The following is a 14,935-nucleotide window of genomic DNA, read 5'->3' on the forward strand; positions in this document are numbered from 1 at the left end:
CCCCGGGACCCCCTAAAGCCCCCCCAAATCCCCCCCTAAATCCCCCTAAAATCAACCCAACCCCCCCAAATCCCCCCAGAAAACCCCTAAACCCCCCCCAAACCCCCTCCGAGACCCCTCCCCAAATTCCCCCCTCACCGTCGGGCTGGACCTTGCGCAGGGGCAGGGGGGGGGTCCCCAGGGGGCCCCCCCGAAAGTTGGGGGGCAACATCTCGGCGGCGTCGGGGCCCCCCCCCCGCAGCTCCTTCTCCCGGAACAGCTTCCGCCAGGACGGGGAGCGGCTGAAGGGTCTGGGGGCGTCCTGGGGGGGGCAAACCTCGAAATCAGGGACCCCTCCCCACCCAGGGAGCCGTGGGAGGGGGATTTGGGGGGGTTTGGGGGGATTTTGGGGGGATTTAGGGGGGGATTTTAGGGGGATTTAGGGGATTTTGGGGTCTCTGGGGAGCGGCTGAAGGGTCTGGGGGCGTCCTGGGGGGGGAAACCTCGAAATCAGGGACCCCTCCCCACCCAGGGAACCATAGGAGGAGGATTTGGGGGGATTTTAGGGAGATTTTGGGGGGATTTAGGGGGTTTTGGGGTCTCTGGGGAGCGGCTGAAGGGTCTGGGGGCGTCCTGGGGGGGGCAAACCTCGAAATCAGGGACCCCTCCCCACCCAGGGAGCCGTGGGAGGGGGATTTGGGGGGATTTGGGGGGATTTTGGGGAGGTTTGGGGTCTCTGGGGAGCGGCTGAAGGGTCTGGGGGCGTCCTGGGGGGGGAAACCTCGAAATCAGGGACCCCTCCCCACCCAGGGAGCCGTGAGAGGGGATTTGGGGGGATTTTAGGGGGATTTGGGGGGATTTTGGGGGGATTTAGGGGGTTTTGGGGTCTCTGGGGAGCGGCTGAAGGGTCTGGGGGCGTCCTGGGGGGGGAAACCTCGAAATCAGGGACCCCTCCCCACCCAGGGAGCCGTGGGAGGGGATTTGGGGGGATTTTAGGGGGATTTGGGGGGGTTTGGGGGGAATTTTGGGGGATTTTGGAGAGGTTTGGGGGGATTTAGGGTCTCTGGGGAGCGGCTGAAGGGTCTGGGGGCGTCCTGGGGGGGGGGAAAACCTCGAAATCAGGGACCCCTCCCCACCCAGGGAGCCGTGGGAGGGGATTTGGGGGGATTTTAGGGGGATTTGGGGGGATTTTGGGGGGATTTAGGGGATTTTGGGGTCTCTGGGGAGCGGCTGAAGGGTCTGGGGGCGTCCTGGGGGGGGGGAAAACCTCGAAATCAGGGACCCCTCCCCACCCAGGGAGCCGTGAGAGGGGGATTTGGGGGGGTTTGGGGGGGGATTTGGGGGGGTTTTGGGGGGTTTGGGGGGAATTTGGGGGGGATTTGGGTGGGGTTTGGGGTCTCTGGGGAGCGGCTGAAGGGTCTGGGGGCGTCCTGGGGGGGGAAACCTCGAAATCAGGGACCCCTCCCCACCCAGGGAGCCGTGGGAGGGGGATTTAGGGGGATTTTAGGGGGATTTTAGGGGATTTGGGTGGGGTTTGGGGTCTCTGGGGAGCGGCTGAAGGGTCTGGGGGCGTCCTGGCGGGGGGGAAACCTCGAAATCAGGGACCCCTCCCCACCCAGGGAGCCGTGGGAGGGGGATTTGGGGGGGATTTGGGGGGATTTTGGGGAGGTTTGGGGTCTCTGGGGAGCGGCTGAAGGGTCTGGGGGCGTCCTGGGGGGGGGGAAAACCTCGAAATCAGGGACCCCTCCCCACCCAGGGAGCCGTGGGAGGGGATTTGGGGGGATTTTAGGGGGATTTGGGGAGGTTTGGGGGGATTTAGGGGGTTTTGGGGTCTCTGGGGAGCGGCTGAAGGGTCTGGGGGCGTCCTGGGGGGGGCAAACCTCGAAATCAGGGACCCCTCCCCAGCCAGGGAGCCGTGGGAGGGGGATTTGGGGGGATTTGGGGGGATTTTAGGGGGATTTTGGGGGGATTTAGGGGGTTTTGGGGTCTCTGGGGAGCGGCTGAAGGGTCTGGGGGCGTCCGGGGGGGGTTCCCAGGGTTGGGTCGGGGGTCCCGGGGGGTCCCGGGGGGTCCCGGGGGGTCCCGGGGGGGTCCCGCCCCCACCTCATCGAGGCGCCGGTCGGTGCCCGCCGAGATCAAAGCGCTGAACTCCTTCTCCAGCAGCTGCCGCGCCTGGGGGGGATTGGGGGGGATTTGGGGGACCAGTCACTCCCAGTCCGTTCCCAGTCACTCCCAGTCCGTTCCCAGTCCATTCCCAGTCCCTCCCAGTGCCTCCCAGTGCCTCACCTGCGTGTTCTGGGTGGGGATCTGCAGCAGCAGCGCCAGGTCCGCCCAGTCCCTCCCAGTCCCTCCCCTTCATTCCCATCCATTCCCAGTCCCTCCCAGTCCCTCCCAGTCCCTCCCATCCATTCCCATCTATTCCCAGTCCCTCCCAGTCCCTCCCAGTCCATTCCCAGTGCCTCCCAGTGCCTCACCTGCGTGTTCTGGGTGGGGATCTGCAGCAGCAGCGCCAGGTCAGCCCAGTCCCTCCCATTCCCTCCCATTCCCTCCCAGTCCCTCCCATTCATTCCCAGTCACTCCCATTCCCTCCCAGTCCATTCCCAGCGCCTCCCAGTCCCTCCCAGTCATTCCCAGTCCCTTCCATTCATTCCCAGTCCCTCCCCTTCATTCCCATCCATTCCCAGTCCCTCCCAGTCCCTCCCATCCATTCCCATCTATTCCCAGTCCCTCCCAGTCCATTCCCAGTGCCTCCCAGTGCCTCACCTGCGTGTTCTGGGTGGGGATCTGCAGCAGCAGCGCCAGGTCCGCCCAGTCCCTCCCAGTCCCTCCCCTTCATTCCCATCCATTCCCAGTCCCTCCCAGTCCCTCCCATCCATTCCCATCTATTCCCAGTCCCTCCCAGTCCATTCCCAGTGCCTCCCAGTGCCTCCCAGTGCCTCACCTGCGTGTTCTGGGTGGGGATCTGCAGCAGCAGCGCCAGGTCCGCCCAGTCCCTCCCAGTCCCTCCCCTTCATTCCCATCTATTCCCAGTCACTCCCATTCCCTCCCAGTCCCTCCCATCCATTCCCATCTATTCCCAGTCCCTCCCAGTCCATTCCCATTCCCTCCCAGTGCCTCACCTGGGTGTTCTGGGTGGGGATCTGCAGCAGCAGCGCCAGGTCAGCCCAGTCGAAGGTGTCGTCGAGCGCCAGCAGCGCCCCGTGCACGCCGGACTCGCCCAGGTTGGGCGCGAACTCGCGCAGCCCCACGCTGCTCACCCAGGCGCTCACCCGCTCGTTGGACCACACCACCACGTCTGGGGACCCCCCGAGACCCCCCTGTGGCACCCCAAAATCCACCCCGGACCCTCCCCTAAAATCCCTCCCCTCCCCCCCAAACCCCACGGCACCCATGGGAGCACGGGGACCCCTCCCCAGAGACCCCCCCCACCCCCAGCCCCACGCTGGTCAGCCGGGTGCTGACCGCTCGTGGGACCCCCCGAGACCCCCCTGTGACACCCCAAAATCCACCCCGGAGCCCCCAAAATCCCCTCAGGACCTCCCCCCCCTCCCACCAAACCCCCAGGGACCCCCACATAGTGCGGGGCACCCCCCCCTCCCCAGCTCTCCTCCCACCCCCGATCCCCCCAAATCCTCCCAGGACCCCCCAGGACTCCCCCAAATCCCCCCAGGAGTCTCTCAGGACCCCCGAGGGCCTCCCCAGATCCCCCCAGGACCCCTCAAGACCCCCTCAAACCCCCCCAGGACCACTCAAGACCCCCCCAAATCCCCCCAGGACCCCTCAAGACCCTCTCAAACCCCTCCAGGACTCCTCAAGACCCCCTCAAGACCCCCCCAGGACCCCCCCGGACCCCCCCACACCGGAGTTGCCCCCCTGGCTCTCCTCCCACCACCGCTCCAGCCCCTCCCAGTTCCCCCAAACCCCCCCAGGACCCCTCAAGACCCCCTCAAACCCCCCCAGGACCCCTCAAGATCCCCTCAAACCCCTCCAGAACCCCTCAAGACCCCCCCAGGACCCCCCCGGACCCCCCCATACCGGAGTTGCCCCCCTGGCTCTCCTCCCGCCGCCGCTCCAGCTCCTTGCGGTCGTAGTTGAGGCGCTTCAGGCACATGATGCCGTAGTGGAGGCTCACCCTGGGGGGAATTTGGGGGGTCCTGGGGTCACCCTGGGGGTCCCCAAGGTCACCCCGAGGGTCCTCAAGTCACCCTGAGGTCACCCCGGGGGTCTCAAGGTCATTTAAGGGGGGCTGGGGTCACCCCGAAGTCACCGCGGGGGTCCCAAAGTGATGCTGGGGTGACCCTGGGAGGGGGGTTGGGGTCATTTTTGGGGGGCTGGGAGAATTTGGGGGGTCCTGGGGTCACCCCGGGGTCACCCCGAGGGTCCTCAAGTCACCCTGAGGTCACCCCGGGGGTTCCAGGGCCATTTCAGGGGGGCTGGGGTCACCCCGAAGTCACCGCGGGGGTCCCAAAGTGACCCTGGGGGGGGTTGGGGTCGTTTTTGGGGGGCTGGGGTCGCTCTGGGGGAGGGGATGGGGGGGTCCCCAATTTTGGGGGTCACTCCTCCTCAATTTCAGGCCTCCCCCTCCCCAATTTCGGGGTCACTCCCCTCAATTCGGATCCTTCCCCCCCCATCCCCAACCTCCACGACCCCTCCCCACATTTGCCCTCCACACCCCCCAAATTTTCGAGGTTTTCCCCCAAATTTTCGAGGTTTTCCCCCAAATTTTTGAGCATTTCCCCCCAAACTTCCAAGTTTTTCCCCCAAACTTTTGAGTTTCCCTCCGGATTTTAAGGTTCCCCCCCCATCTTATAAGGTTCCTCCAAAACTTCCGAGTTTTTCCCCCCAAACTTCCGACTTTCTCCCCCCAAATTTTCAAGGTTCCCCCAAAACTTTCCAACTTTTTCCCCCAAAATTCCGACTTTTTCCCCCCAAACTTTCGAGTTTCTCCCCCCAAATTTTCAACGTTTCCCCCCAAACTTTCCAACTTTTTCTCCCCAAAATTCCGACTTTCTCCCCCAAACTTTCGAGTTTCTCCCCCAAACTTTCGAGTTTCTCCCCAAATTTTTCCCCCCAAACTTTCCAACTTTTTCCCCCAAAATTCCAACTTCTCCCCCAAAATTCCGACTTTTCCCCCCAAATTTTCAAGGTTTCCCCCCAAACTTTCCAACTTTTTCTCCCCAAAATTCCGACTTTCTCCCCCAAACTTTCGAGTTTCTCCCCCAAACTTTCGAGTTTCTCCCCAACTTTTTCCCCCAAAATTCCGAGTTTTTCCCCCCAAACTTTCGAGTTTCTCCCCCCAAGTTTTCAAGGTTTCCCCCCAAAACTTTCCAAATTTTCCCCCCAAAATTCCAACTTCTCCCCCAAACTTCCAAAGTTTTCCCCCCAAACTTCCAACGTTTTCCCCCAAACCCTTCCAACTTTTTCCCCCAAAATTCCAACTTCTCCCCCAAAATTCCGACTTTTCCCCCCAAATTTTCAAGGTTTCCCCCCAAACTTTCCAACTTTTTCTCCCCAAAATTCCGACTTTCTCCCCCAAACTTTCGAGTTTCTCCCCCAAACTTTCGAGTTTCTCCCCAACTTTTTCCCCCAAAATTCCGACTTTTTCCCCCCAAACTTTCGAGTTTCTCCCCCCAAGTTTTCAAGGTTTCCCCCCAAAACTTTCCAAATTTTCCCCCCAAAATTCCAACTTCTCCCCCAAACTTCCAAAGTTTTCCCCCCAAACTTCCAACGTTTTCCCCCCAAACCCTTCCAACTTTTTCCCCCAAAATTCCAACTTCTCCCCCAAAATTCCGACTTTTCCCCCCAAATTTTCAAGGTTTCCCCCCAAACTTTCCAACTTTTTCTCCCCAAAATTCCAACTTTCTCCCCCAAACTTTCGAGTTTCTCCCCAAATTTTTTCCCCCCAAACTTCCAACGTTTTCCCCCCAAACTTTCCAACTTTTTCCCCCAAACTTCCAACGTTTCTCCCCCCAAATTTTCAAGGTTTCCCCAAAACTTTCCAACTTTTTCCCCCAAAATTCCAACGTTTCCCCCCAAACTTTCCAACTTTTCCCCCCAAAATTCCGACTTTTTCCCCCCAAACTTTTGAGTTTCTCCCCCCAAATTTTCAAGGTTTCCCCCCAAACTTTCCAACTTTTTCCCCCAAAATTCCGAATTTCCCCCCCAAACTTCCAACGTTTTCCCCCCAAACCCTTCCAACTTTTTCCCCCAAAATTCCAACTTCTCCCCCAAAATTCCGACTTTTCCCCCCAAATTTTCAAGGTTTCCCCCCAAACTTCCAACGTTTTCCCCCCAAACTTTCCAACTTTTTCCCCCAAACTTCCAACGTTTCTCCCCCCAAATTTTCAAGGTTCCCCCAAAACTTTCCAACTTTTTCCCCCAAAATTCCGACTTTTTCCCCCCAAACTTTCGAGTTTCTCCCCCCAAATTTTCAACGTTTCCCCCCAAACTTTCCAACTTTTTCTCCCCAAAATTCCGACTTTCTCCCCCAAACTTTCGAGTTTCTCCCCCAAACTTTCGAGTTTCTCCCCAAATTTTTCCCCCCAAACTTTCCAACTTTTTCCCCCAAAATTCCAACTTCTCCCCCAAAATTCCGACTTTTCCCCCCAAATTTTCAAGGTTTCCCCCCAAACTTTCCAACTTTTTCTCCCCAAAATTCCGACTTTCTCCCCCAAACTTTCGAGTTTCTCCCCCAAACTTTCGAGTTTCTCCCCAACTTTTTCCCCCAAAATTCCGAGTTTTTCCCCCCAAACTTTCGAGTTTCTCCCCCCAAGTTTTCAAGGTTTCCCCCCAAAACTTTCCAAATTTTCCCCCCAAAATTCCAACTTCTCCCCCAAACTTCCAAAGTTTTCCCCCCAAACTTCCAACGTTTTCCCCCCAAACCCTTCCAACTTTTTCCCCCAAAATTCCAACTTCTCCCCCAAAATTCCGACTTTTCCCCCCAAATTTTCAAGGTTTCCCCCCAAACTTTCCAACTTTTTCTCCCCAAAATTCCAACTTTCTCCCCCAAACTTTCGAGTTTCTCCCCAAATTTTTTCCCCCCAAACTTCCAACGTTTTCCCCCCAAACTTTCCAACTTTTTCCCCCAAACTTCCAACGTTTTCCCCCCAAACCCTTCCAACGTTTTCCCCCAAAATTCCAACTTCTCCCCCAAAATTCCGACTTTCCCCCCAAACTTCCAACGTTTCTCCCCCCAAATTTTCAAGGTTTCCCCAAAACTTTCCAACTTTTTCCCCCAAACTTCCAACGTTTCTCCCCCCAAACTTCCAACGTTTCCCCCCAAACCCTTCCAACTTTTTTCGCCAAAATTCCAACGTTTTCCCCCCAAACCCTTCCAACTTTTTTCGCCAAAATTCCAACGGTTTCCCCCCAAACCCTTCCAACTTTTTTCGCCAAAATTCCGACTTTTCCCCCCAAACTTTCGCACCCCCCCTCCCAACCTCCCGCAGCCCCCTCCCCCGCCGCGCACCGGTGGAAGGAATCGACCATCTTGAGCTGCCCGCGCAGCTCCTTCTTGCTCAGGTGGTCGAGCATCCGCGCGTCCACCAGCGACTCCATGAAGTAGCTGCGGTACTGCGGCAGCCCCAGGCTCGGCAGCCACTCGTTCCCCACCCACTCGTGGTTCATGTCCCCGTGCGCCAGGATCTGCGGGGGGCGGGGACACGCTGGGGACACCCCGCAACCGCCCCGGGCTGCTCCAGAGCTTTATAGCCCTGCCAGGACCTGGTTATGGTACCCCCGACTTTTATAGCCCTGCCAGAGCCTGGCTGGGAGAAATCTGTTCCTTTATAGCCCTGCCAGGACCTGGTTATGGTACCCCTGACCTTTATAGCCCTGCCAGGACCTGGTTATGGTACCCCCGACCTTTATAGCCCTGCCAGGACCTGGTTATGGCACCCCTGACCTTTATAGCCCTGCCAGGACCTGGTTATGGTACCCCCGACCTTTATAGCCCTGCCAGGACCTGGTTATGGCACCCCCGACCTTTATAGCCCTGCCAGGACCTGGTTATGGCACCCCTGACCTTTATAGCCCTGCCAGGACCTGGTTATGAGAAACCTGTTCCTTTATAGCCCTGCCAGGACCTGGTTATGGTACCCCCGACCTTTATAGCCCTGCCAGGACCTGGTTATGGCACCCCTGACCTTTATAGCCCTGCCAGGACCTGGTTATGAGAAACCTGTTCCTTTATAGCCCTGCCAGGACCTGGTTATGGTACCCCCGACCTTTATAGCCCTGCCAGGGCCTGGCTGGGAGAAATCTGTTCCTTTATAGCCCTGCCAGGACCTGGCTATGAGACCCTCTATAGCCCTGCCAGGACCTGGTTATGAGACCGTCTATCCCTGCCAGGACCTGGCTATGAGACCCTCTATAGCCCTGCCAGGACCTGGTTATGGCACCCCCGACCTTTATAGCCCTGCCAGGACCTGGTTATGGCACCCCCGACTTTTATAGCCCTGCCAGGACCTGGTTATGGTACCCCCGACCTTTATAACCCTGCCAGGACCTGGCTATGAGAAATCTGTTCCTTTATAGCCCTGCCAGGACCTGGTTATGGTACCCCCGACCTTTATATCCCTGCCAGGACCTGGTTATGGTACCCCCGACCTTTATAGCCCTGCCAGGACCTGGTTATGGTACCCCCGACCTTTATATCCCTGCCAGGACCTGGCTGGGAGAAACCTGTTCCTTTATATCCCTGCCAGGACCTGGATATGAGACCCTCTATAGCCCTGCCAGGACCTGGTTATGGCACCCCCGACCTTTATAGCCCTGCCAGGACCTGGTTATGGTACCCCCGACCTTTATAACCCTGCCAGGACCTGGTTATGGTACCCCCGACCTTTATAGCCCTGCCAGGACCTGGCTATGGCACCCCCGACTTTTATAGCCCTGCCAGGACCTGGCTGGGAGAAACCTGTTCCTTTATATCCCTGCCAGGACCTGGATATGAGACCCTCTATCCCTGCCAGGACCTGGCTATGGTACCCCCGACCTTTATAGCCCTGCCAGGACCTGGTTATGGCACCCCCGACCTTTATAGCCCTGCCAGGGCCTGGCTGGGAGAAATCTGTTCCTTTATAGCCCTGCCAGGACCTGGTTATGGTACCCCCGACCTTTATAGCCCTGCCAGGACCTGGCTGGGAGAAACCTGTTCCTTTATATCCCTGCCAGGACCTGGCTATGAGACCCTCTATTCCTGCCAGGACCTGGCTATGAGACCCTCTATCCCTGCCAGGACCTGGTTATGGCACCCCCGACCTTTATAGCCCTGCCAGGACCTGGTTATGGTACCCCCGACCTTTATAGCCCTGCCAGGACCTGGTTATGGTACCCCCGACCTTTATATCCCTGCCAGGACCTGGCTATGGCACCCCCGACCTTTATATCCCTGCCAGGACCTGGCTATGGCACCCCCGACCTTTATATCCCTGCCAGGGCCTGGCTATGAGAAACCTGTTCCTTTATAGCCCTGCCAGGACCTGGCTATGAGACCCCCCCCTCCCCCACCCACTCGTGGTTCATGTCCCCGTGCGCCAGGATCTGCGGGGGGCGGGGACACGCTGGGGACACCCCGCAACCGCCCCGGGCTGCTCCAGAGCTTTATAGCCCTGCCAGGACCTGGTTATGGTACCCCCGACTTTTATAGCCCTGCCAGGACCTGGTTATGGCACCCCCGACCTTTATAGCCCTGCCAGGACCTGGTTATGGCACCCCCGACCTTTATAGCCCTGCCAGGACCTGGTTATGGTACCCCCGACCTTTATAGCCCTGCCAGGACCTGGTTATGGTACCCCCGACCTTTATATCCCTGCCAGGACCTGGTTATGGTACCCCCGACCTTTATATCCCTGCCAGGACCTGGTTATGGTACCCCCGACCTTTATAGCCCTGCCAGGACCTGGTTATGGTACCCCCGACCTTTATAGCCCTGCCAGGGCCTGGCTGGGAGAAATCTGTTCCTTTATAGCCCTGCCAGGACCTGGCTATGAGACCCTCTATCCCTGCCAGGACCTGGTTATGGTACCCCCGACCTTTATAACCCTGCCAGGACCTGGTTATGGCACCCCCGACCTTTATAGCCCTGCCAGGGCCTGGCCATGAGAAACCTGTTCCTTTATAGCCCTGCCAGGACCTGGTTATGGTACCCCCGACCTTTATATCCCTGCCAGGGCCTGGCTGGGAGAAACCTGTTCCTTTATAGCCCTGCCAGGACCTGGCTATGAGAAGCCTGTTCCTTTATAGCCCTGCCAGGACCTGGCTATGGTATCCCTGACTTTTATAGCCCTGCCAGGACCTGGTTATGGTACCCCCGACTTTTATAGCCCTGCCAGGGCCTGGCTATGAGAAACCTGTTCCTTTATAGCCCTGCCAGGACCTGGCTATGAGACCGTCTATCCCTGCCAGGACCTCGCTATGAGACCCTCTATAGCCCTGCCAGGACCTGGTTATGGCACCCCCGACCTTTATAACCCTTCCAGGACCTGGCTATGGCACCCCTGACCTTTATAGCCCTGCCAGGACCTGGTTATGGTACCCCCGACTTTTATAGCCCTGCCAGGACCTGGGGTTGGAGACCCCCCAAAACCCCCCAGGGCACCCCACACCTTTTTTATCCCTGCCAGGACCTGGCTGTGACAATTCCCCACCTCCCTTTTCCCTGCCAGGACCCCGCTCAAGCCCCGCCCCCGGCTCAAGCCCCGCCCCCGGCTCAGGCCACGCCCCCAAGCCACGCCCCATCAAGCCCCGCCCCCCGTTCAAGCCCCGCCCCCCGGTTCAAGCCCCGCCCCCTACCTGCTCCCAGCTGATCTCCCGCGGTTCCTGGGGGGGCAAAAAAGGGGGTTCAGGGGTCCCAAAATCCCCCAAAATCCCCCCAAAATCCCTCTCAGAGGGGTCAGGGCTCCCCAAATCCCATGAATCCCCCCCCAAAAAAACCCAAAATCCCCCCCAGAGGGGTCATGGGGTCCCAAAATCTCCCCAAATCTCCCCAAAATCCCCCTCAGAGGGGTCATGGGGTCCCAAAATCCCCCCAAATCTGCCCCAAATCCCCCCAAATCTCCCCAAAATCCCCCAAAAGCCCCCCCCAACCCACCCAAATCTCCCCAAAATTCCTCCCAGAGGGGTCGGGGCTCCCCAAAATCCCCCAAAATCTGCCCCAAATTCCCCCAAATCTCCCCAAAATCCCCCAAAATCTCTCCCAAATCCCCCCAAAATTCCTCCCAGAGGGGTCGGGGCTCCCCAAAATCCCCCAAAATCCCCCCCAAATCTCCCCAAAATCCCCCCCAGACGGGTCGGGGCTCCCCAAAATCCCCCAAAATCCCCCCCAAATCTCCCCAAAATCCCCCCCAGAGGGCTCGGGGCTCCCCAAAATCCCCCGAATCGCCCCCAAAAGCCGCCCTGACCGCGTTGGGCGTGGCCGGCAGCGACTCCATCTCCTCGTGCGTCATCCACACGTTCCCCGTGCACTGCGGGGGCGGGAAATGACGTCATCGGGGCGGGAAATGACGTCATCGGGGCGAGGAATGACGTCACCGGTGGGTGTCGAGGGAATGACGTCATCGGGATGAGGGAATGACGTCATGGGGGGAACTGGGGGGGATCCCTGCTCCCCCCCCCAACCCTCGTGCAGCAGAACTGCCTCATTAAAGCCCGCTAATTAAGGCCCCCTAATTAACCCCCCTCATGAAACCCCGCTAATTAAAACCTCTCATTAAACCCCGCTAATTAAAACCCTTCATTAAAACCCCTCAATAAATCCCCCTTATTAAAAGCTTCCTAATTAAAACCCCCCACATGAAACCCCTCTAATTAAACCCCTCAATTAAATCCCCCCTCATTAACCCCCTCAATTAAACCTCCCTCATTAACCCCCTCAATTAAACCTCCCTCATTAACCCCCTCAATTAAATCCCCCTCATTAACCCCCACTAATTAAACCCCCTCATTAAAACCCCTTCCTCAATCCCCTTAATTAAAAGCTCCCTAATTAAAAACCCCCCTTATTAAAACCCCAATTCCAACCCTTCTATGGATTCCCCCATGGATTCCTCCCTGGATTCTCCATTTGCATACTCATTTGCATACTGATTTGCATGCTCATTTGCATACTCTTTTGCACACTCACGGTGTGTGAGGAGGGGCTGGGGGGTGGCACCATCCCCCTGCGAGACCCCAAATCCCCCTCCCCAATTCCCCCATCCCCATGGATTCCCCCCTGGATTCCCCATTTGCACGCTCATTTGCATCCTCATTTGCATGCTCATTTGCATGCTCATTTGCACACTCACGGTGCGGGATGAGGGCGGTGCCGAGGGGCTGCTCAGCGACACCATCCCCCTGTGAGACCCCTCCCCAATTCCCCCATCCCCATGGATTCCCCCATGGATTCCCCTATGGATTCCCCATTTGCACGCTCATTTGCATGCTCATTTGCATACTCATTTGCACACTCACGGTGTGTGAGGAGGGCCTGGTCAGTGACACCATTCCCCTGTGAGACCCCTCCCCAATTCCCCCATCCCCATGGATTCCCCTATGGATTCCCCTATGGATTCCCCATTTGCACGCTCATTTGCATCCTCATTTGCATGCTCATTTGCACACTCACGGTGCGGGATGAGGGCGGTGCCGAGGGGCTGGTCAGTGACACCATTCCCCTATGAGACCCCTCCCCATGGATTCCCCTATGGATTCCCCTATGGATTCCCCATTTGCACGCTCATTTGCATGCTCATTTGCATACTCATTTGCACACTCACGGTGTGTGAGGAGGGCCTGGTCAGTGACACCATTCCCCTGTCTGAGACCCCTCCCCAATTCCCCCATCCCCATGGATTCCCCCCTGGATTCCCCATTTGCACGCTCATTTGCATCCTCATTTGCACGCTCATTTGCATCCTCATTTGCATGCTCATTTGCATGCTCATTTGCACACTCACGGTGCGGGATGAGGGCGGTGCCGAGGGGCTGCTCAGCGACACCATCCCCCTGTCTGAGACCCCTCCCCAATTCCCCCATCCCCATGGATTCCCCCATGGATTCCCCTATGGATTCCCCATTTGCACGCTCATTTGCATGCTCATTTGCACGCTCATTTGCATACTCATTTGCACACTCACGGTGTGTGAGGAGGGCCTGGTCAGTGACACCATTCCCCTGTGAGACCCCTCCCCAATTCCCCCATCCCCATGGATTCCCCTATGGATTCCCCTATGGATTCCCCATTTGCACGCTCATTTGCATGCTCATTTGCATGCTCATTTTCACACTCACGGTGCGGGACGAGGGCGGTGCCGAGGGGCTGGTCAGTGACACCATCCCCCTGTGAGACCCCTCCCCATGGATTCCCCTATGGATTCCCCTATGGATTCCCCATTTGCACGCTCATTTGCATGCTCATTTGCATGCTCATTTGCACACTCACGGTGCGGGATGAGGGCGGTGCCGAGGGGCTGGTCAGTGACACCATCTCGCGCACGGCCAGGCGCAGCTTCAGCCGGTGCAGGGGGTGCGAGATCCCCAACTCGCGCTGGATCTCGGGGTCCGACAGGTTGGCCAGGACCCCCCCGCTGCGCACGTTGGCGCGGCACGCGGCCACGTACCAGGCTGGCATCCCCACCCACACCTGCGGGACGACCCCCGAATTGGGGCTGGGGGCTTCAGAAATGGGGGCGGGGAGCCCCGGTGTCTGAGAACCCCGAAAACCCCCCAAAAAAACCCCCAAAAAACCCTCAAAATCCCAGGATCTCCATCCCTGAATAACCCCAGGACTCCCTCACCCACACCTGGGGACACCCAAAATTGGGGCTGGGGTCTTCAAGAATGGATGGGGCGAGCCCCGGTGTCTGAGAACCCCGAAAACCCCCCAAAAAAACCCCAAAAAACCCTCAAAATCCCTGGATCTCCATCCCAGAATAACCCCAGGACAGCCCCAGGACCAGGCTGGCATCCCCACCCCCACCTGCGGGACGACCCCCGAATTGGGGCTGGGGGCTTCAGAAATGGGGGCGGGGAGCCCCGGTGTCTGAGAACCCAAAAAAGCAAAAAAAAAAAACCCAAAAAACCCCCCAAAAAAACCCTAAACCCCCTGGATCTCCATCCCAGAATAACCCCAGGGCACCCCCACCCACACCTGGGGACACCCAAAAATGGGTCTGGGGTCTTCAAAAATGGGTGGGGGGTGTCCTGGTACCTGAGAATCCCAAAAAAAAACCCCAAAATCCCCCCCCAAAAAACAAAAAAATCACCCCCAAAATCCCCCCCAAAAAACCCCCAAACCCCCCAAAACCTCCAAAAACCCCCCAAAATCCCAGGATCTCCATCCCAGAATAACCCCAGGCCACCCCCACCCACACCTGGGGACACCCAAAAATGGGTCTGGGGTCTTCAGAAATGGGGTGGGGGGAGCGCCGGTGTCTGAGAACCCCAAAAACCCCCAAAAAAGGCAAAAAACCCCCCCCCCAAAAAATCCCAACCCCCCCCCCCCAAATTCCTGGATCTCCATCCCAGAATAACCCCAGGACACCCCCAGGACAGCCCCACCCGCACCCAGGGACACCCAAAATTGGGGCTGGGGTCCCCAAAAATGGGTGAGGGGTGCCCTGGTACCTGAGAATCCCAAAAAAACCCCAAAAAAGCCAAAAAAAACCCAAAAAATCCAAACAAAATCCCCCCAAAAATCCCAAAAAACCCCAAAACCCCCAAAAATCCCAGGATCTCCATCCCAGAATAACCCCAGGCCACCCCCACCCACACCTGGGGACCCCCAAAAATGGGTCTGGGGTCCCCAAAAATGGGTGGGGGACCCCCCAGACCCCTGGTCCGCCCCACCCTAAGAAGACCCCAGCCCCAAATTCCTGATTCCCCCCCAAAATTCCGGGTTTTCCCCAAATTCCGGGGTTTTCCCCCCAAATTTCAGGGTGTTCCCCAAAAATTTTTGGGATTTCCCCCCCAAATT

The 14,935-nt window shown here is 58.0% G+C and overlaps 1 protein-coding gene across 1 annotated transcript in view; it reads right to left on the reverse strand.

Annotated features, from left to right (window-relative positions):
• Window positions 1-14,935, reverse strand: part of PPFIA3 (PTPRF interacting protein alpha 3) — a gene marked incomplete at both ends in the record, with an annotated part of 50,331 nt that overhangs the window by 956 nt on the left and 34,440 nt on the right. Inside the window, 8 exons of the mRNA XM_082299851.1 lie at window positions 139-301; window positions 2,083-2,151; window positions 3,099-3,274; window positions 4,015-4,112; window positions 7,448-7,623; window positions 10,774-10,800; window positions 11,382-11,444; window positions 13,403-13,603. Of these exons, the coding sequence (XP_082155977.1) occupies window positions 139-301; window positions 2,083-2,151; window positions 3,099-3,274; window positions 4,015-4,112; window positions 7,448-7,623; window positions 10,774-10,800; window positions 11,382-11,444; window positions 13,403-13,603 (973 nt within the window). The remainder of the gene's footprint in view (window positions 1-138; window positions 302-2,082; window positions 2,152-3,098; window positions 3,275-4,014; window positions 4,113-7,447; window positions 7,624-10,773; window positions 10,801-11,381; window positions 11,445-13,402; window positions 13,604-14,935) is intronic.

The sequence above is a fragment of the Coloeus monedula genome (genome assembly GCF_965178545.1).
Source record: "Coloeus monedula genome assembly, chromosome: 34".
NCBI lineage: Eukaryota > Metazoa > Chordata > Aves > Passeriformes > Corvidae > Coloeus > Coloeus monedula.